The sequence below is a fragment of the Chanodichthys erythropterus genome, chromosome 12, assembly GCF_024489055.1.
Source record: "Chanodichthys erythropterus isolate Z2021 chromosome 12, ASM2448905v1, whole genome shotgun sequence".
Classification (NCBI taxonomy): domain Eukaryota; kingdom Metazoa; phylum Chordata; class Actinopteri; order Cypriniformes; family Xenocyprididae; genus Chanodichthys; species Chanodichthys erythropterus.
Window position 1 is genome coordinate 37,428,738 of NC_090232.1, and position 22,774 is coordinate 37,451,511.

Below are 22,774 nucleotides of genomic sequence, written 5' to 3' on the forward strand. Positions count from 1 at the left end.
AATCTGTCAAAAACCCAACACCTATGTGAGGGTGAATGTGTGCGCGGGTGTTTGCATGCTGTGCCGGTGCATTCATGTGTACCTACATGTATATGTCACACAGTTGATGCCTTCCCAGTGTACTTTTGGGATAACACAAGTGCCCCCTTGACACTTGCAAATAGGACTCTATTCCTGCTCCTGGATCATATGCTGGCTTATATAACAACATGTGATACACCCAACCGTACCTTTACATGCCATACCACTTTCAGTGTGCCGAACTAAGGTGCACTGCCTGCTTGTCAATATGCTCACTGTGCCACTAATCTATTCTAACGCGTCCCGTTAGTGTGACATACCCATGCATGCATGTGGAATCACTAAGTATGGGATATATATTATATAAATGTATCTAGATGACAATCTTATTTTGTAAGGACTTTGTATGACTGTGCCCGTATATCTATAAACTCTCCTTACAATATATCATCCTGGATGTCTAAAATTATTAACACTGTTTATGCATGTATGCGGTGCATAGGGCATATTCTGCATGTGTCTTTGGATGTGTTCCAAACAGCTTGTCATCTCGGATGCTGTTTGGGGAAGAGAGGATGATGTCCAGAAATGGCCTCTGGATCTGGATTACTAGTAGGTTCTAAAAGAAATCTCTCAAATCAAAATGAATAGAAAATATGGAGATCTACTGCTGTTACAGTACAGCTATTACAGTTACTTTGTACACTATATTAGTACACTATTTAAAATTTAGTTCAGCTACTGCTAGTATAAACTGTGCATACACACACTACTGTTCAAAAGTTTGGGGTTGGCAATTAAAAAAAAAAAAAAATTTAAACCAAGGCTGCATGTTATTTGATTTAGAAATACATTAAAACAGTAATATTGTGAAATATGCTTACAAGTTAAATATTTAAACTATTTGAATACATTTTAAAATGTACTTTTTTCCTGTTTTGGCAAAGCTGAATTTTCAGCATCATTGCTCCAGTCTTCAATGTCACATGATCCTTCAGAAATCATTCTTATATGCTGATTTAGGCAAGATACAGTACATTTCTTGCTTAATTTCTTAAACTGCTGCAGTAAATTTGCTTCATATTGGCAGATCTCATATTTCTGTCAACAATTTTGATTGTATCTTCCCCCCTCCCCCCCATTTATAATACAACTATATGATTTATTTTAATAATCACAAATGCAAGGTAATATCCATTGTGCAAATACACAAATATTAAAGAAAAACTCAGTAAGACACCTCCAGTTTGACACTGTGGGCCCTATTTTAATGATCTAAGCACATGGTCAAAAGTGCAGAGCGCAAGTGCACTTAGGGCGTATCCGAATCTACTTTTGCTAGTTTAAGGACAGGAAAAATGGTCGGTGCGCCCGGCGCATGGCCTAAAAGGGTTGTCCCTATTCTCTTAATGAGACATGGGTGTGTATTGGGCGTAACGCGCAATAAACCAACCAGGGTCTCATCTCCTATTTACTTTAAAAGACAGCTGCGCTCGCACCATGGCGTATTTGCTATTTACAAGGCAGAATTTGCAAGCGGAATAACTGAACGTGTCTATAGTGCGGAAACGGATCTGCTCGTGCTCGAGATTAAAGGTGCCATCAAACGTTTTTTTTTTACAAGATGTAATATAAGTCTAAGGTGTCCCCTGAATGTGTTTCTGTTAAGTTTCAGCTCAAAATACCCCATAGATTTTTTTTAACTGCCTATTTTGGGGCATAATTAGAAATGCGCCAATTCAGGGCTGCTGCCCCTTTAATTGCTCGTGCTCCCCTCCCCCTCTTTGTTGCATAAACAAAGTTTACACAGCTAATATAACCATCAAAATGGATCTTTACAAAGTGTTCATCATACAGCATGTCTAATCGCGTAAGTATAGTATTTATTTGGATGTTTACATTTGATTCTGAATGAGTTTGAGGCTGTGCTCCGTGGCTAACGTCTAATTCTACACTGTTGGAGAGATTTATAAAGAATTAAGTTGAGTTTATGAATTATACAGACTGCAAGTGTTTAATAATGAAAATAGCGACGGCTCTTGTCTCCGTGACTACAGTAAGAAACGATGGTAACTTTAACCACATTTAACAGTACATTAGCAACATGCTAACGAAACATTTAGGAAGACAATTTACAAATATCACTAAAAATATCATGATGTCATGGATCATGTCAGTTATTATTGCTCCATCTGCCATTTTTCGCTATTGTTCTTGCTTGCTTACCTAGTCTGATGATTCAGCTGTGCACATCCAGACGTTAATACTGCCTGCCCTTGTCTAATGCCTTTCATAATTTTGGGAACATGGGCTGGCATATGCAAATATTGGGGCGTACACCCCGACTGTTACGTAACAGTCGGTGTTATGTTGAGATTTGCTTGTTCTTCGGAGGTCTTTTAAACAAATGAGATTTATATAAGAAGGAGGAAACAATGGAGTTTGAGACTCACTGTATGTCATTTCCATGTACTGAACTCTTGTTATTTAACTATGCTGAGGTAAATTCAATTTTCAATTCGATGGCACCTTTAAAGTGCGTGAGCAGACCATCTACAGGAAAAGCCTTACCTTTATGCACACAATAATAATCTTTAACATTGTAATCCTTTTATTTTTAATATTTGGCATGTTTGTGTGCTGCTGCACTTCCCTGTGTGTATAATAAGCAGAATGTATGTGTGTTGTGCACCTGCATATAGGCGCATATTACTAACGTGCTCTTTAAAAACAAAACAAATATTGTGCCATTAACTTTAGACTGTATTTCAGTTGATCAATGGCGCAGTCTATTTCAGTTGCCTCAAAATAGTAACGCGCCAACAATGCGCCTGAACACACCTCGTTTTCAGACCAGCACGCCCATGGGCGCGCAAATACATTTGCTATTTAAACAACGTTGCGCAGGACGTGAAAATGATAACTGCGTCGGGCTGAAATTAGCAAAAAACACTTGGATCTCGCCTGGCACCGCATTGCACCAGGTGTATGACAGGGCCCTGTATGTTGCTTTGTTAAGCTTTGAATCACCTGTAATAAGTGTAAACCATATAATTTATATTATTACAAAGCATATTATGAGAAAAATCCTTGATGATTTGATGAGTACAGCAATTCAATATTAGCTTTATTATGCTTTAACAGAATATGAATCTCACACAAAGGAAGCTTTGAAAAACAGGCTGCCATATTTTCACACATCTAATACCATTTTGTGTGGCATACTTGTTGGCGAACTAACAGACAGTGTAGGCACTTGTCATCTCTTGCCAGGTATTCTTCAAAACTGTTTGCCTTGAGGGCACATTGAGAACCATTTAAAGAAGAAGTGAATGAAGTAAACATCTCAAGCTGTGAATTCTCTACACATTCACGCCACTTTTGTCAACAGCATTTCAGTGCAAAAACCTGTCTTATTCACTAACCACCCACAATCCGTTTTAACCAGGCTCTGTCTGCTATCTGTTATAGCCTCCCATCATACAAATTGTGCTTAGCAGAATTTTGGGGCGTTAGTGGATTACCAGATTTGCAGAATTTTTTTGTGAATCAGATGGCAACAGTAAAACAGATAAAGATAAAACAACTCAGACAATACAGATTAATTCTTAGTGAATTTTGACTTTAATGTTAAGATAATTCATGCAGATTAAAACTGGCTAATGTATCAAAATCATCTAATAAAATGACAAATTGAAAAAAGAAATAGACAATATTTACCATCTCCAAAAAGCTGCAGAATGGCGAGGTCCACTGCCCTCTTCCAGCCTGAGTCTTTCTGAATGGCAATGCCATACCCTGTAGTAGCAAAGATGTAACCACTGCCAATGGTCACCAGTTTACAGCCCTCATCACGTCCGGCCATGTAGTTCAAGACCGCTGCATCGTAGATAAATGCATCCAATTTACTACACAGGACGAGAGAGAGGAGTAATATGTTAGAATGTCAAAATATTTTCAGTATTATTGATACAATAAAATAGTTTTTTAATATTTTGAATTAGATTTTTTTTATATTCCGTTTTCATTTTTTCATTTTAGTTAAATTTTTAGTAATTTTGTCATCATTTTTATTAGTTTTTTAAAGATGTCTATATACTTTTTATTAAGTTTTAGTTTATTTAGATTTTGTTTATTTAGTTTATTTATTTTAGTACTTAAACTAAACTAAAAGAAAATAAGAAAAGTTGCCTTGGCAACTAGCTGAAAATTAAAAATAGTATTTCAGTTCATGTTTATTTTATTTTATTTCATGTAATGAAAATGCTTTTTTAATACAGTTTTAGTTAATGATAATAAGCCTGTGCCAAACACATCTGAGTTTCTTCAAATACGAAGTATTTGTAGTAAAAAGACATATTTCAAGGGCCCTGTATCTTACAGAATACAAGGGATAGACAAACTTAGATATGGGTTGACAGAAAATAGGAAAAAAATATTACCTTAATAGTGTAGTGTTCTAAACTGTCTAAAACTTTTAAAATTAAGTCTAAAAATTAAATGAGCATTTTCCTAATTCTTTTATATTATATATAATTATTATATATATATAATTTATCGTTTGTACTTTTAAAAAGGTCCCACTAGTTAACTTTTGTTCATGTTAACTAATGTACTGTATTTAACTAATGTTAACAAATGGAACCTTTTTGTAAATTGTTACCAATAAAACTGAAAAATAAAATGTTTAATTTGTTTTTATTATTATTCAAGGTGTATTCAGTAATTTCCCCTCATTACAATGTTTTATATGTTTAACAAAAGAATAATGATTAAAAAATGATGTGTGCTCACATGGTATGAAGGCTCCTAATGAACACTTTTTTTATGTAGCTTTTACATAAAGCGTGTTGCGTCCTATGAGCTTCCATGTTGAAATCACATGACCAGCTAAAACTATATACTTTATCCTGGTAACTGTTACAAGTCCAAGATGACTGTCATATCGGCCAGCACAACATAAACAAAAATTACTGAGTGCCTCTTTAAAATGTCCACAGTTAGTACTGATAAAATAAAGGATTGCAGAAACCAGTTCCATGTTGAATCATTCTTCTACCAATCAGCATCTCCAAACAAAGTCCCTCCAGGACGCCTCATTTTGATGCTATTATCAGTCCAGAGTTCATCCACCCACTCACCCACTGTACTTACTGCTGTCCTACAAGCTTTTTATCTCCCTGTCTTCCCCTCCTTTTGTCTTCCCACCCTTTAACATTCTTTTCATGCAGATATTATCTCTCTCAATCTTTCTCTTTTTTCGTTCTCACCCCGTCTTCAGGCTGTGGAGGGCCTCGTTTACGTTTTTCTGGTGGAAGCTGGTCATATAGCTGTGCATCTCCTTGTAGTTATTCCTTATGTTTCTCTCGGTGCTGCCATTGGGCACAGTACCGAACCGGAACGGAGGGGAAAAGTCATTCGGATGTTGAAACTTGATAAGAGAGAGAAAAATATATATATAACTCAGCAGTGTCCACACTGTCAATGAACACTCAAGGGACAAAGTGTGAAGAGAGGTGTCATTTCAAAAAACCTTAAAGATACAACAGATCTCTTTTCTTCACCATTCATAACAGAACTATTTCCTGTGTAAATACATGGACTATGTTCTCTAGACACTCAAAGCTTTGCCAGACATAAAAAGTAAAGCATGACTTAGAGTAAAAAACTAAATCTCACCACATCAATTATTAAATGGGCTACAGCACCCTCTCAGAGTCAAATCTTGTTTTCTGTTTCATAGCGGTTGGCGAATTCACATTAGCCCAATTTTTTCCACACAAAGACGACAGAAAAACAAAAACAAATTACCGCTAAACCAGTCAGCATGTGGTTGCCCAAATATGTCATCAGTCATTTGAGGACCATAAACAGTAGTATTAGGATTTCATATGCAAAACCGTGCAGTGTAAGCATGCATGGATTCACGTATTCACAGTTAAGAACATAAAATGGCAAGTTTTTTTTCTATAAATTCCTTTTAAAGGTGAATTGTGAAAAAAAAAAAAAGGATCATTTCCAAACATTTTTGACTAACACCGATTCAGTCACATATATTCCCACCCCAAACCTGTGTCACTGGTTAAACCATTAACTGACATGTCAGATCGCTCAAACAAAGCGTTTTTAAAGTGTCAGAGGCACAGAAAACCTACAAATGCCCTACAGCTGACAGAAGAACATATTATAACACAAATTACACAGAGCACCTTAAATATTGCATCATTTATTGGCTAGTCTGTGTGAATTAACCTTAGCTGTTTAACACCAAGGATGAAGTAGAATCTGGTGTATCAAGTCAAGTCACGTTTCAGTTCATGGCAGTCTTCAGAGAAGAAAAAAAAAAAACAGCTTATGTCCTTACAGTTGGAATTTATCTCATTTTTTGACAATAGAATAAATGAGATTAACGAGTACTATATTATTAATAACAGCTGCCCATGGTTCACTTTTGCACATGCTGCTGAATTAAACCAATAAACACTGTTACCTTTTTATCACTCAGGCCAGTCACCTGGTCCACATATTCCTCTTGAATCATAAATGCGGCCAGGTTGGCAGTGTAGCTTGCCAGGAAAATCACAGCGAAGAAGGCCCAGACTGACACCATGATCTTGCTAGTAGTGCCTTTGGGGTTCTGCACAGGCACAGAGTTATTGAAGACCAAACCCCAAAGTAGCCAAATAGCTTTTCCAATGGTGAAGGAGGGACCGCCAGGCTCTGATTGTGTGTAAAGAGGTAGAGAAATTGAAATAGGGAGTTATTACCTTATAATTTAATAGGAATCAGAGGAGTAAAAGGGCAGATGAAGAAAATGGCTGTCTGTAATAAATAGACATAAATGAACTATTCAGTTTTGATTTTAATCAAACAAATCAATACTATTCAGAGAAGCAGTACATTGCTGAGCATGAAAACAGGTAATACAAAATGGAAAGATGACATAATGGCCCAAACTAAAAGAATACATATATTAGAGCTGTCAAAAATTGATTAATCGTCATTAACTGCATTTAACAAAGTTTGTAAAAAAAAAATAAAAAAAATGTATATATATACCACACAAGTAGTGAGCACAGCTGTGATTCTACCATAGGCATGAGGCCGCAGGCCGAGCGTGCCGATACACAGCCATATCGCACAGCTACGAGTGTGATATTGTGTTTATACAACAGTTCGACGGCACGAGTGTGTAAATACATAAGAACAATAACGGAGTGTCTTTAAAAACCCTCTTTTGTGAGGAAATACTTCCTTCCGCCACAGATTCAAATCTCAAGTTGACCGTTTAACAGTTAAGCCCAAGCCTCCATTACTTATTCTGAAATGTCATTTTAAAACTAGTAAAGAAGGTACGTTGAGTCGCTTCATTGTAATATGTACAGTATTATGAGAGATGAAGAGATCGCCTGAGCGGGTGTATTACCTGCATCTAGCTGATATTCTTCAGGTCAATCTTATAATCACAAAATCAGTTTGAATGTCTGCTGAGGAAAGTGAAATCTTTGTCTTTGTCCTTTTAACATTTAGCATGACATTCCCATGACAGCGCTAGTCAATGTATTTACTGGCTAGTCAAGTCAGTTGCATCTTGTAAGATGTTTAAAGTAAAAACAACGTCCTTGTTTTCTTGTTTCAGTCTATTTCAAATATAAAAGTCTTTGCGACTGACTGACTCAATCATAAAGATTGCCGCCATCTCATGGCGTATTAATGTAACTTTCACTGAAGTCACAATCACTTACAGACTCTTTCTCAATACCAAAAAATATGGCATAATTATTGACCAATAATATTTAAATTAGCAACAATAGTATTATATAAGAGTATAAGAAGTAAAATAGGAAATAAACACAAGCAAACAGTTAAGTCAAACGTACAAAAGCAGCGCTCTAGTTAGTACAGGATTTAATTTCAAAGTAAATATAAAGTTATGAAACTTAATATATCCCTTAAGTTGAATCTTTTAGCTCTGGAACAAGTAATAGATTAATAAGACCAAAGATTGCCTGTTTGATATACCCAAAACGAATTATACCTCATGTTTAAACACTATCTACATAAGAGTCAACGGCAAATTCCCGAAGGACTGGCTGAGATGAAGCAGTTCTCTGGAGCTCGCATCTCTAAACAAATTTTCAATTAGGCACTAGGTTTACATATAAGTCGTATATCTGAGGTCTAAACATCTATATTCTTGCCTAAAAAAAACTACATTCTGTTACAAAATAACAGAATGTGTGTGTGTGTGTGTGTGTGTGTGTGTGTGTATATATATATATATATATATATATATATATATATATATATATATATATATATACACACACATACACATATACATATATATTATATATATATATGTGTATGTGTGTGTATATATAATGTATGTATGTATCAAGGTGTTAGGTATAAGGGTGATACATTTATATGTGTGTGCGTGTGTGCACACCTCGTCCGTCTGCCAAGCAGCGATTATAGCCAACAGGACTGAAGTACTCAAAGACGAAGACAGCCACAGCTGAAACTATCAACAGCATAACGAACATCATTACCCAGACATCAGCGCTGAAGGGCTCTGAGAGCAAAAAAAGAAGGGAAGACAAATTATTAATGAAGAGTGCACTTGAACGTGGAATTTTATCTTGAATTCCCTTACAGTGTGTATTTAGTACTTACCTAAAAAGGCAGAAGGAGACACTGTGCCATTGCTACGAGAGACCATGACACTAATCCCTGTCTCTATGAAGGGCACAGAGAAGTCAATGACCTCTGACCTCTCTTCATTTATGGTCAGGGACCCCACTGCCATGTGGGCATTCTTAAGCACCACCTAGACGTGAAGACAGGGACAGGACAGTTATATCCATCTTGTACTAGTCTAGGCATGCCACAATAGAGGGGGGAACAGTATCAGTGTGAAAAGGAAAAAGGTGAAAGAAAGATAAAATGGGAACTAGTGAATGAGAAAACCATGAAAAAATAAAAATAAATAACATGACTGAGAGACCAAGGAAAGCCGAAATCAGGTTACTTCCTACACTGGGTCGCAGTAGCTTTTAATAGCCATTTCTCCTTCTTTTCAACCTTTCCCTAATCACCACTTCTCCAAACCCATCACTTGTCCAGGTATATTTAGAGTTACATATAAGAGGCCTCCGGTGATATAGGAAAATGGGACAAAACAGAGTTAATAAGGTGATTGTACACTACAGAAAGGCTCTGTCTACATCAGGACTACTCAAGGGGCCACAAAGCCTGGATCCCTGTTAGCCTCCAGGGCCACACTCCTAATTTTTATAGTGCCTCTGTTATATTAATGAGGCTACTGAGTATTACACACTTACACAGCCACACATAAAACTAAATGGCTTCCATTATAATCAATGAAGCTGTACTGTAAGCACTCGTCTGTGGCACGGTTTGCAGAGTGGACTATAGATTTCCACTTGGTGTCAGATTTTATAAATTGTAATGTGGGTTTACCATGGTATATAGCAGAATCTCAAAAAACATGCAGACGCAAAAATGCCCCGCGGGCTGCATCTTGAGTAGTGTTATTCCATATCCTATTTTCTTTCTCTCTTTTCAAAATATGAGACTTTATTTTGCATATTTGTTTGAGTCTGTGTTGCATTATAGCATCTACCTCTGAACACAGACATGTCTTTGAGCATCAGATCTCGTAAAGACATTAAGTAAACATAAAGCAAGCTACTAAAAGTCTGCGACTCCAAATGTGGTGCAGTTCGGAGAGGATTCATATGACTAGGACCGAAAGGGAACTGCATAACATTCATTCCAACTGTGGATTTACATATGATCCGGTAACTCATATTATTTCTCATCTGAATTAATGCACCAGCTGTATTTTCCCTTGGGCTTGTGCAAACTCACTTGCTCACATTTTCTCTCTCTTTCATCTGTTTTTGTCATGAGAGATACTGTTCAGATTTTCATTTTTTGAAAATAATATATAATCAGAAATCCATTGATGCTCCAGAGCCATGTCCTGGTGGTTACTGCGCATTATCTGTAACTAAAACCATAAAAAAAAAAAAAAAAAACATTCATCACTTGAAATAAAATAAATAAACAGAAAACACTAAATTACTAAAATAACTAAAAATAAAAATAACTATAGACATACTGTATTTAAAAAAGAACTAATAAAAATGACAAACTAAATTACTAAAACTTTAACTAAAATTAAACTGAAAACAGAAAATATAAAATTTTAATTTAATTCAAAATATTAACCTATATTAGTATATCTACAATATTAATGTCTAACTATGTCGCTCATTCAAGCATGCGAGTTTGAGTCTGACTCGCAACATTCCCTGATCCAGTTTCCCCTTTTAATCACAAAATTTATAGTCATTTAACAACATATCTCAAACTGTTTTGAGCAAATTATTATTTTTAATTTTGTAATAAGCATACCGACAGTATAACAAAACCAAAGCATACAGTTTTCTCTCATCCATCATATGCAGTATGGTAGAATAGATAGAAAAATGATCCAGCAAGCTCTTGAATGATAAACTACCTATTCAAACCAAAACTCTAGGTGTTTAATGAGAACCAGTAGTTTTCTTACTAAAAGCATTTTGAAACTAACCTCTCCAACCATGCCATTCCATGTGCCATTGATCTTTTTGCCATGCTTCCCATTGGTCACCAAGTAGAGATCGTAGGTGAATTTTACAGACTTGGCGATCTTTTTGAGGATGTCTATACAGAAGCCCTTGCAACAGCGTTTAATGTAGATCCCTGAATCTCCTGTCTGATTTCTAGGGACAGGAAAAACAAAAAGAAAAAAAAAAGTGAGAAGATTAATGTTAGTGCAGGAAGTTATTTTTCTACATAGTGAGGACGTGTAACAAATTTTGCCTCGGCTGTTTATCAATCTTTGATCAAAATACCATTTCATAATAATCTGCATCTGAAGAAATCAATCAATGAGTCAACATAACGTCAAAATGATTAATGACCACTGCACTTACTATTGCATTGTCTATAATAGTACAAGCGACTTAAATTTGTCAAAATTCACAATAATCTTGGATAATTTCTCAAAACAAAATGAGTTTTAGCAGCAATTTATTACAAGAATGCTAAATGAATTCAACAGATATTTTATAATCGATATTACAAAGACACAAGATACCAGTTTTAAACACTGATTTATTCAAGGCTCTTACTATATGATATAATCGAGTCCTGACAGTGACAGAGCACTTTGAATTTAAAAGCTGAATGTATTTGTATCTGTGCTTAGTGCTCTCATGAGATAATCTGCATTTCGGCAGTCCAGATTAATGACTGATCTCATACAATATCTGGGTTTCCATCCAAACGTGAAGTGAAGTTCGCAAACAAAAAAAACAAAAAAAATGGTGCGAATTAGGTGCGTTTCCATCAAGTTGTTCGAGATGACAGTGGTATTGGTAACCTAGTAACCAACAGTAAATAAAACACCATCAGCAGAAACAGCTGATTAGTTATGTGGGGTTAAAGGGTTAGTTCACCCAAAAATAAAAAATTCTGTCATTTATTACTCACCCTCATGTCGTTCCACACCTGTAAGACCTTCATTAATCTTCGGAAGACAAATTAAGATATTTTAGTTCAAATCCAATAGCTCAGTGAGGCCTTCATAGGGAGTAATGTCACTTCCTCTGTACTAAAAACACCTGTAAATCAGTTCATGTGAGTACAGTCGTTTAATATTAATATTATAAAGCAACGAGAATATTTTTGGTGCGCCAAAAAAAAAAAAAAAAAAAAAAGACTTATTTAGTGATGGCCGATTTCAAAACACTGCTTCATTAAGCATCGGAGCACAGTGATTCTGTGTCGAATCTGCAGTTCGGAGCACCGAAGTCACGTGATTTCAGTCGTTTGGCGGGTTTGAATCGCGATCCGATTCATGATTCGATACACTGATTCATAACGCTTCGATGCTTCCTGAAGCAGTGTTTTGAAATCGGCCATCACTAAATAAGTCGTTTTTTTTTTTTTTTTTTGCGCTCCAAAAATATTCTTGTTGCTTTATAATATTAATATTAAACGACTGTAATCACATGAACTGATTTAAATATGTTTTTAGTACCTTTATGGATCTTGACAGAGGAAGTGACATTACTCCGTATGAAGGCCTCACGGAGCCATCGGATTTGAACTAAAATATCTTAATTTGCGTTCCGAAGATTAATGAAGGTCTTACGGGTGTGGAACGGCATGAGGGTGAGAAATAAATGACAGAATTTTAATTTTTGTGTGAACTAACCCTTTAATGTTCGCTACATCCTAATTTATTCGGCAAATGCGTTTCCATCTCCCATTATTCGCATTAACTCTCTTTCGCACAAGTCAAAAACCACCTCAAGCGAACAAAAAATCTTTTTTGCAAATTAAGGGATTTATTTTCTGAAAATTGCCATTTCCCTCACTCGTTTCTGATGCGATACTTCAAAATGTGCATAAAAACTGATGGAAATCTAAACTGAGATATTTTACCTATATTATGTAGTTTTATCCATCCTGACAAATCTTTACAGACATACAGTGTGGTGAAACATTCACTTGAATTTCTTAGTATTTTATTTAGTATTTAGTACTCTTAGTATTTGGAATTTTTAAAATCCTAAAACCTGTTTATTTCCATGTTTAAATTACATTTTGACTCATATTTTCATTGTGGTCCAAGATTTTTGGCCCCACAATATTCATCTGCAATTTAATCAAAGTTTTTAAACATCTACTGTGAAATCTGAGATGAATCTGAACTTTGAACCGAACTGCAGCACATTTCCTCAATATCTGTACTGTTTCTATGTGATCCTCACTGGAGTTTGAGCTGTTTTCTGCACGGCACTGTATTCCTCATGCAGGTGCCACTGAGGGGGTCGACATCCTCCACAATAACAAATGGAGCCTCCTCCAGCGTAACAATGGACAGGTGGTCATCCTCTCGCTCCCCAGCATCCGAGTACAGCTCGAACCGAGGCCACACGTGGTACTTCATTGTCAGAGACCCGTTCTCCCATTTACCGACCTGTGAAAGTGCAAAGAGGGCAAGATGAGAGCTGAAGCTGAGAGAAGGATAACAAGTGACATAATGAGAGGGTGTTGAGGTTGAAGTGGCTAAGACTGGATTAGTGCGGGCTAAATTTGAGGACGGCAGAAATCTTGAATTAAGATGAAGAGAGATAAAGAGTAAATGAAGGTTGATAATTACATCAGGGAACTGTGCGGTCATGAGTTAAGAGAAATCAAGAGAGAAAAGGAGAAATGAGCAGAGATACCCACCCTGTCATACTGCCTCTCCTTATCTAACAGTATAATAACCAACTTTGGGTGCATCTGAAAACCGTCCTCGCTGAAGGAGAGGTTGCGCCCTTCAAATGTCACATTCATGAGGTACCTGAAGAGAAAACAAAGGGAATATATCAGACCAAGCACATTTGATGGTTATTAACACAAAGGCACCTCCCTTGTTCAGCACAAATATTTTCAGAACAAGTCAAAGCAATCTACAGGATCCCTCAATGTCAGCATTTTACATGGCTTTCCAGTTTACCTATAGCGTGTGGGTTTCTATACACTATCCACATATGTCCACACACATTTATAATGCAGGAAAGCAGGTTTGTTGCTAGAGGCTATAGCAAATAATATTCACAATGGCAAATGTGAATCTGGCAGCCTCCTGGTCACAAAACCATTATTATGACTTTTAAATCCACTCAGTTGGAGAGTCTTGAGGAACTGCTATGGCCTTCACCTTAACAAAATACAATGAACCCAATATAATTGTAAGTTAATAATCCAGGGAAAACCATTTATTAGAAGTGAGTAATATTACATGCCAGTTTTTTTTCTAATACCTGATATCTTAGCCTTTAAGTAAGCCATCCAAGAATGCATTAATAGTAGCTCATTTCTTGAAAGTAGCACATTTAAACCAGTTTAGAATGTAATTCTTTGAACGCTGTTGCATCTTTGGCTTCCTATTTGCTTGTACTGGATACTGTGGATGAGACGGCAAGCACTGCATGGTGAATAGTTTCATCCAAATGTCAACCTTTTTCCAAAAACAGCATGCTTGACCCCTATCACTTAGGAATTAAATCTTGTCACGCAACCTTACCAGCCAGAGCGTCTTGACACTGCACAGATCTGCCTTTAGCTTTTGACAGGTCAACCACAAACTCTTAATTTCAATGCTGATAGAATTAGCTAATTTACTGGTTAATTTACTACTTTCATAACAGATCATGATAAGTTAGCAAGAAAACCTCACAGTTTCTGGCCCTTAAACCTGGAGTCCCTCATGGTTCGGTATTTGGTCCTTTAATGTTTTCCGTCTACATCAGACCACTCTGCACTGCCATCTAATCACAGTGTACGTTTGATTCTTCCTCACTGGCCCACCAGAATTTTCCAAATAACATCTTCAAGTTCATACAGAATGCTTTCATCCGAGTTGTAATTAACCTCTTTTGTGTCACTAACCTACTCCACAGACAAATTTGGCCAGAGCTTAATGGACTGTCTTAATGGACTTACTGACCTCATCTAGCACTTAGACATCTGTACTGCATAAACAATGTTTTAGCATTCTTATATTGTGTTGTTCTTCTTGTTGCCCTTGAGATCTAACTGGAATTGTTAGTATTCTCAGCCACATTTTTAGCATTTGTCACTTATGTGATATGCAAATTCATAGATTTATAATACATAATACATGAATATAAATATAAACACGTATACAATAATAAAAAAGAATATACAAATTAAATCAAAACCCATCAGTAACATTATAATATATTCATTAGTGGATGACACGGCTAGTTCTAATAAGAGCTACATACACTTTTTCAAAGTTGTAAATAAAACAAAGATTATTGGAGTACAATTACAAGAAATTACTATTTCATTCTTTTTACTTCACACATTTAATTCAATGTGTTATTTGCTGTTTCTTTGTAATGATCAGGGTTGGGGAGTAACAAAATACATGCAACTTAGTTACGTATTTAAAAAACAAAATTTAAGTAACTGTATTTCATTACAGTTACATTTTAAATGGGTGGTAATCAATTTACAGTTATATCCGAAAAGTATTTTAGATTACCAAAGTGATTACTTTGAATTTTAATATTTATTTCATTTAAACATCCTTGTAAAATTTGTGTAAACAGCAGTTGGTGATTCTCTGGCTCTGACACTGCAAAAGCATCCTAAGCTACAGTTCTGCTCATAAGTTTCATGCCCCTTGCAAAATATGCAACATTTTAATAATTTTAACAAAATAAGAGGGATCATAAAAATTGCATGTTATTTTTATTTAGTACTGTCCTGAATAAGCTATTTCAAATAACAGATGTTTACATATACTCCAGAAGACAAAATGACTGAATTTATAAAAATTGCCCCATTCAAAAATGTACATAATCTTGAATCTTAACTGTCTGTTAAAGGGATGATCCATGACTATTTTCATGTTTTGCAATAGTTGTTTGTGAGTCTCTTTTTGTAATTGTAAAAAGAAAAAGGTAATTGTGACTTTTTATCTCACGATTCTGACTTTTTAACCTCACAATTGCAAGTTATAAAGGCAGAATTGCATGATAAAATTCTGAATATCGAAATTCTGACTTTTTTTCTTGCAATTGTGAGTTTATATCACAATTCTGACATCTTTTCTCGCAATTGACTTTTTTCTAGAAAATTGTGAGTTCATATCACAATTCTGACATCTTTTCTCACAATTATGACTTTTTTCTAGAAATTACAGTGGTCAATAACAGTGGAAATAATCAATAACTTTTTTGCAGCCAAGATTTATACAGAAACTGACTCGTATAAAAAATAAACCTATACAAAAAAAATATTATGTTTGAAAACTAGCCCCAGTTTTACCTACAGATAAATAGGAAACCATACTTTTCCCATTTATTTTTCCTTTTGCAGTAATTCACCCTACCGTGTCTCATCATAACATAAAACACCCACAATAATAAAGGACATCAGCAGTAAAACATCATGAAAATGAATCACATGGACAAGTTCTAAGTCGTTTCCCTTTTCTGCCATCAGGGTGTTCAATTTATGACGTAGAAGAGCTGACCCAAATTAGACTGACTGTAAATCAGTCTGTAGTCAGGTGCGTGTGTGTTTGTGCCCTTGAGCAGCGATACGCGCACAGATTTTCATCATGACATGAGCATCGTGTATGTGTGTCAACAAGTTTTGTGTCAGAGCCAGTGAAAACTCTCTGCTGCACTCCTCGCTCTCTTGCCTCCATCTGTGGGCTGTCGTCGCCATGACAACAATCGGCCTCACGAAAACGACTCACCATACAAGAAATAAATATCTGCTCTAAACAAGAGAACATGAAAGAGAAGTATACAAATAGAGAGAGGCTAGAGAGAAGAATGTCCAAACAAATAGTGAGTATGTTTAATGCATGCACAATGCAGTATGATTGTAAAGCAATGTTGTACAGAACAACACAAAAAAAGTGCTTCTGTATGGAGGTCTATAACATCTGGGGAAAGCTAACCGTTAGCATTGCCATTCATCTCAGTGGCAGTTGCTCATCTGACACAGGAAGTAAAGCACCATGGGTCCACGGGAGGCCAAATCTGACTTTTTGCGTTTAAGAAGATATTTTGTTTGCTAAAATGGATTTAGTCAGAAAAGATAAGGGTTATCAATGGAAAAATATGCTATTTGTCCACTGAATGGTGTAGTTACAGTATACACCAGCAGGTGCATTTGTTAAAACAGGACTTACAATGTATTTTATACATTTAAACTCCAGTAGTTCAGTGCACATCTGTTCTGTTTAACCTGCAATCTCACAAACGCGCACACCATCAGTTCCCAAATCGGTGTGTTAGGGCAGTCTGTTTTGATTCCTGACATAAGAAAGTACGTACAACCCCAAACTGCCAACAGAGAGAATGAAAGTGAGAGAATGTGTGTAAAAGAGAGAGGGAGAGAGAGACCCACCAGCATATAAAATGCGTTACCATGGTGCCCACAACCATAGCAATCTCCAAGCAATCTGCTGTGTTGCCATGGGAACAGTAATCTCACCCGAGAGAGTGAGGGAGAATGAGAGGAAGAGACATGGAGAGAGAGGTAGCATCTTTTGTACTTACAGCGAGACGCATGATGCAGCGGAGACCCATTTATCTGTCGCTATAAATACAAACAGATCGATATCGACAAGACAGCCAACCAGATTTATCGTATACAACATTTCTCAGTTCTAGCATTGATCTGACATTAGAAAACTCATCTTCAGATTTACCGTACACCTATTTATAAGCGCAGCCATTCAAGGGCCTATGAATTACTTGATCTTACATTCAAGGGTTTGCTCTTATGTTTAATTTTGGCCCTGACATAACATCTCCTGGCTTGACACCATTTCGTGATACTTGTCAAGGCTGTGAAATCGCCTCTCAGGTCAACAGGGAACAGCTTTAACAACCATCGAAAACTTGAGGACTGTATATGATTATTTCATTAATGTCTTGTCTAAAGCAGGGGCATTTTCTCAGAGGAGCAAGTGATGTTATTGTTAACTAAAAGTAAAACATTTTGTTAATTACAACCAAAGAACATTGAAATATTTCATAAAAAACTTAAAGCTGCAGTCTAAGTTCTGCCTCTTTGTCAAAATAAGAATTTTCACCGGAAAATGTCTGCCACTTTTGTTCTGACCAACTGAGAAAAAAACCCACTACAATAAATTGCGCTGCCAATGATGACTTAAATCTATCGATCGCTTAGCTCATATCACATCAAACTGTGCAAATTATTATTATTATTGTTAAAATTTGTTCTCAAATTGTTAATGTTAACAACATCAGCATTGCGTGTGTATTAGCGTTACATGTAGATTTCAATTTCTGTAGCTACTCCGCAGTCTGAAGTCTTTTGCTTTTGACTATGGGTGAATCTCCAGTTATCACTGATGATTGTCATTTGGACCTTTCTGGTGACCTTTTCCTTTCTAAAGTGATAAGTTTAATTATTGCAGCTGCTGTGAGAAAAGGCTATAAATGATCTGTCACTTGCAGCATCCTCACATGATATAGCCTACTAGCTGGGAGTCCTACTTTATGTAAACAGACGTGACGTAACAACGCAAAGACGAATGGCTGCATGCTCGAATTTCCCGCTGAAACCTACCAGTACCGCCTGAATTAGAAAACATTATTACAAGCTTACCGTTGTGAATCGGGCTGAGGTAAGGAGAGAGTTTTAAAGGGGTGATGAACTGAGAAATCAAATTTTTGACATAAAAGAGGTCATCATACTATAAAAATATCCTGTAAGTTTCAGAGCTGAAAACTTCCTTGTTAGTCCAATAAAAGCTTTTATTGACACCAGACCCAGAAAACGACAGGATTTTCAAAGTGGGGATCTATGACGTCAAAGGGCAGCAAGCACCGCCTCTGCATAAGAAGATCAACGCCTACTTCATCACTGCCTGTTTAGCCCCGCCCACCGATTTGCGCATGACATGCAGGTAACATAGGCCTAGGTAACATAGGCCTATTTTGCGCTAAAACAAATCAAGCTACCAAGCAATAAACATGCCGTTGAGGATTACAAAATATTGTGCAGTGCCTGGACTCGACAGTAATGCAACATGTAAGTAACTGTGTTAATTCTAATACCTGATCTGATATTAATGATTCATGTACAGTCAGATGTTCTTTGTCTGTGTGTCAGTAAATCAAACCTGTGACTTATCATCAATGTGCGTTGTTTCTCTTAGTAGGAAGAAAATAATCTGTTATTTAACGGTGATTAAATTTTATAAAGAAAGCTCCCTTTGCAATCGTTGGAGAAGCACGCTAAAGCTGTCAATCAAACAGTGTGAGTTTATCGTGACTGACATGCGCAAAACTCCCGTTATTCAACAAATCTCTTAGTTATATCATGTTTGCACTATTAGTGAAGATGGAAGCGTTCGTTAGTGTGAAGAAATTGAGTTGCAATGACGAGATCACTGCTTTCATTCACTCAACATGTCTGTGATCGGCTACAATGTTAATCTCTGCAACCTTTCATGCCAGGATCTAAATATAATGCCATAGATCTAAATGTAATGCAGCACTTTTCACGATTAGTTAACCTTGAGAGCTATAACAGTAAAAAGGCGCTAAAAGAGAGAGTAATACTTGGCTATTTCAAATGGAAAGATGTCAGCCAATCACAGCAGTGGGCGTTTACACTGAAGTCGTCTCTTAAAACAGAGTGTTCAAATAAGAGAGCTAAAATCAGGGTAGGAAAAATGCCTTTTATTTATAAATTATGACAATTTTGGATGTAAAAAGCATACTTACATTATAAGTGCACCCAGGAAACAATATAAAACAATAAAACAACACATATCATGACCCCTTTAAACACTATCTGGTTATGTACTTATTCAAAAATTGATTTTGAATAATTTTTAACCAAAAAGTTACAGACTGCAGCTTTAAATGGGCTATATGTAGAGTTCAGAAACCCTTGTTATTAGCGACATCGGTGGCCCTTGAAATGCAGCAAGCAACTTATTGTTCATGCTCGCATGTAATGCCCGTAATCGCATGTAATAAAATTTTGAGAAAAAAGTCGAGATAAAATGTTGAGAATAAAGTCATCAAATTACGAGAAAAAAGTCATTAAATTACGAGAACAAATTTGCTAAATTACGAGAATAAATTCGTTAATTTAATGACTTTATTCTCAACATTTTATCTCGACTTTTTTCTCGAAATTTAACGTTTTTCTCATAATTTAACAAGTTTATTCTCGTAATTTAATGACTTTATTCTCAACATTTTATCTCGACTTTTTTCTCAAAATTTAACGTTTTTCTCATAATTTAACAAGTTTATTCTCGTAATTTAATGACTTTATTCTCAACATTTTATCTCGACTTTTTTCTCAAAATTTAACAACTTTAATCTCAAGATGGTTTTATTTTTTTATTATTGCTTGGCCCTAATCCTCTTCCATAAGAGAGCCACATAAAAACAGTTTCATTACAAGCTGTTCACACATTGGCAATAAAAAGGCGATTAATACATCAGAATTCTTACATATAGCCTCTTTAACTTTAAACTTATCTTTAACTTAATAAAAAACTTTAACTACTGTACAGAAATATTGCCTTGGCAACTAACTGAAATGAGTTTAAGTTTAAAATGACTAAAACTCAAATAAATTAAAGCTAAAAAGAAATAAAATAAAATGAAAAAGCAAATTTAAAAAGCACATACAATTACTGAAACGTGTTCTAAAATGAAAATGAAAATATACAAATAAAAGCTAATTCAAAATATGAATAAATAAAATAATATTATAGAAATAATACTAAAATTAGTAAGGTAAATGCTCACATGAAAATGATCAACAATATAATTGTTGATCATTGTTTAAACCATTCATTTTTCTAAAGGAACACTGTCCAACAAAGACATTACATTTTCAGAAGTGGCAGTGTCTCTTTTGCCTCCCCTAAGCCCACGGGTGTCTTTCACCTATTGTTTTTGATGGGCCACCAGGGGTGGTCCTGACTCACTTGGAGCCCTGGGCAAGATAAAGCATGACCAAAGAAAAAACTGTTTTAACAACTTGATAGTTCTTTACATAAGTATGACAAGACCAGGGGTAGTGGTACAGTTTCCCTTTAGTGTCTAGGTGAACCCAGGTTCAAATCTGATTTTGAATTCAGCATTAAAGAAGAGAAATCATACCCCAATTTGAGACAAATTTTTGTAATATGGAAGTTTTTTCTTTAAAAAGAAAAAAAAAGTCACATGACATGAGTTACATAAGGCAAATGATCTTCAGTTTCAAGTAAATGATCTGCGGAAGCTGCACTGTGATTGGACGGAAGAAATCTGATTGCATTATAAGAGTGGCTCATTACCCTGTCAATGGGATAACGCCCGCCTATCATGTTTGCAAATGGTTCACAAATTGGTCTGGCAGGGTCAAACCGTTGGAAATGGATGGACTAATTAAAAAGTAAACAACTCACCCACTCAGACATCCCCACTTCTGGTCACATCTGAATCTAAATGAACTTGAAATTACTTTAAATGATCTGTGACTGAGGCGACTTTTAGCGAGTATCTTCGTGTCAGTAACCTTCATGACACCAACTGTGTTTACAGGGGATTAGCTGACTAATGGTCTGAAAATAATGTGACTATTAATAACAACAAATACATGACACATAAAATAATTATTGTAAAAATGTATACTTTATTATTATATAAAGATTGTTTAAAAACACAAACTTAATGAGACTTTGATATGACTTTGATATATAGTAAACTGTATGTTTATTAAGAACAGAATTATGGATATAGAGTGTTTTTGTCCATACAATGAAAGTCAATGGAGTTCAATGTTAAAAAAAAGATAGTCATTCAGGTAATTGATGACAATATGTTAAATTTGGGGGGAACTGTCCCTTTAATATTAACATATAAAAATATACTATGGTACTAATTCCTTGTTGATAATGTGATGTAAATGGAGTGTGCATTCAACATGGAAACCATGTAAAAATCAAATAACATGTATTTAAATTGGACTAGAAACCTTGCAAGTGGAGGCTTTGCCTTCTCATTTTAAAAGACCGCCACACGCCACTGGTCTAGAGGGAGGGAGGCATGGCTTTCATGCTTCTGGAAGTAATAACAGTGTTTGCCCACCAGCACTGGATTATTTTAATGCATCATCAACACAAGGGCGACAATAATCTGCAGAGGATTTATAGCGCAAGAGGTATTATGACATCACAATATTAGTTAACCTAAACAGGATTTCGGATTAACACTGATCGAATCATACTTCGCTCTCCGGTATTCACAGCCACCCAACAGTGCAATATATACATGGGCTGTGGAAGTGTGTATAGGTTTTTCTAGAAGTGTGTGTGTTTATGTATGTATTTTTAATTAAAGCAAGTTACAGGCTCCTGGGTGAACCAGAGATTAATTACCTTTACTTACACAGGACACCATGTAATGATCAAACTCCTTCCCCAGGGAAGCCTGTGGGCCTTGTAACACAGCGATACACCACCACCACTCTAATGGATAGAGCTAAAAACACACACTAATACATAGACACACTCTTTCTCTCTGTGTAAAGGCACACAAACACACCTTTGGGAATTGAGCTGCGTGTAAGCTTAAAAGCCAAATATTTTGTAAAGGCAGACTGTTCATTTTGTATTTTGTATTCTATAAGCAAACAAATTAAATGGGTAGACCGAAATAAAGTGTGACAGTGAGCAGAAATGGAGAGTTAGACACGGAGAAAGAAGAGAGTGCAAGACCGAAGGAAAACCGCATGGTTTGACCAGCAAAAAGTGTACAACTGATATCTTGACCTACTTCTGAAGAGTTATTGTCAGCGTCTTTCAGCAATGCCCAAAAGCATAATAAAAACATCCACAACCATCTTATTAAACTTTCTGGGCATCAGGTCTACTGGCCAGCCAGTGAACCTGAGAGCAGCAGCCTGAGGGGCTACAATTAAGTGAAGTGGAGAATAAAAGCCTGGCAGCTTCACAAACCTTAAGCACCTCAGAGGAGTCAAAGCATCAGAGAGGCGAGCCACACAATCACACATGCGAGGGAAAACAGAAAATATGCGCACACACCAACACACATACACACGTAATCCATTTATAATTGTATATATTTTA

At 36.0% G+C, this 22,774-nt stretch overlaps 1 protein-coding gene across 1 annotated transcript in view; it reads right to left on the minus strand.

Annotated features, from left to right (window-relative positions):
* The window catches only part of grin2bb (glutamate receptor, ionotropic, N-methyl D-aspartate 2B, genome duplicate b), a 99,380-nt gene that overhangs the window by 7,300 nt on the left and 69,306 nt on the right, over window positions 1-22,774 (minus strand). The window contains exons 5-12 of the mRNA XM_067404896.1: window positions 13,339-13,453; window positions 12,876-13,084; window positions 10,646-10,817; window positions 8,701-8,854; window positions 8,474-8,599; window positions 6,512-6,741; window positions 5,292-5,452; window positions 3,742-3,929 (exon numbers count right to left, since the gene is read on the minus strand). Coding sequence (XP_067260997.1) covers window positions 3,742-3,929; window positions 5,292-5,452; window positions 6,512-6,741; window positions 8,474-8,599; window positions 8,701-8,854; window positions 10,646-10,817; window positions 12,876-13,084; window positions 13,339-13,453 — 1,355 coding nt within the window. The remainder of the gene's footprint in view (window positions 1-3,741; window positions 3,930-5,291; window positions 5,453-6,511; window positions 6,742-8,473; window positions 8,600-8,700; window positions 8,855-10,645; window positions 10,818-12,875; window positions 13,085-13,338; window positions 13,454-22,774) is intronic.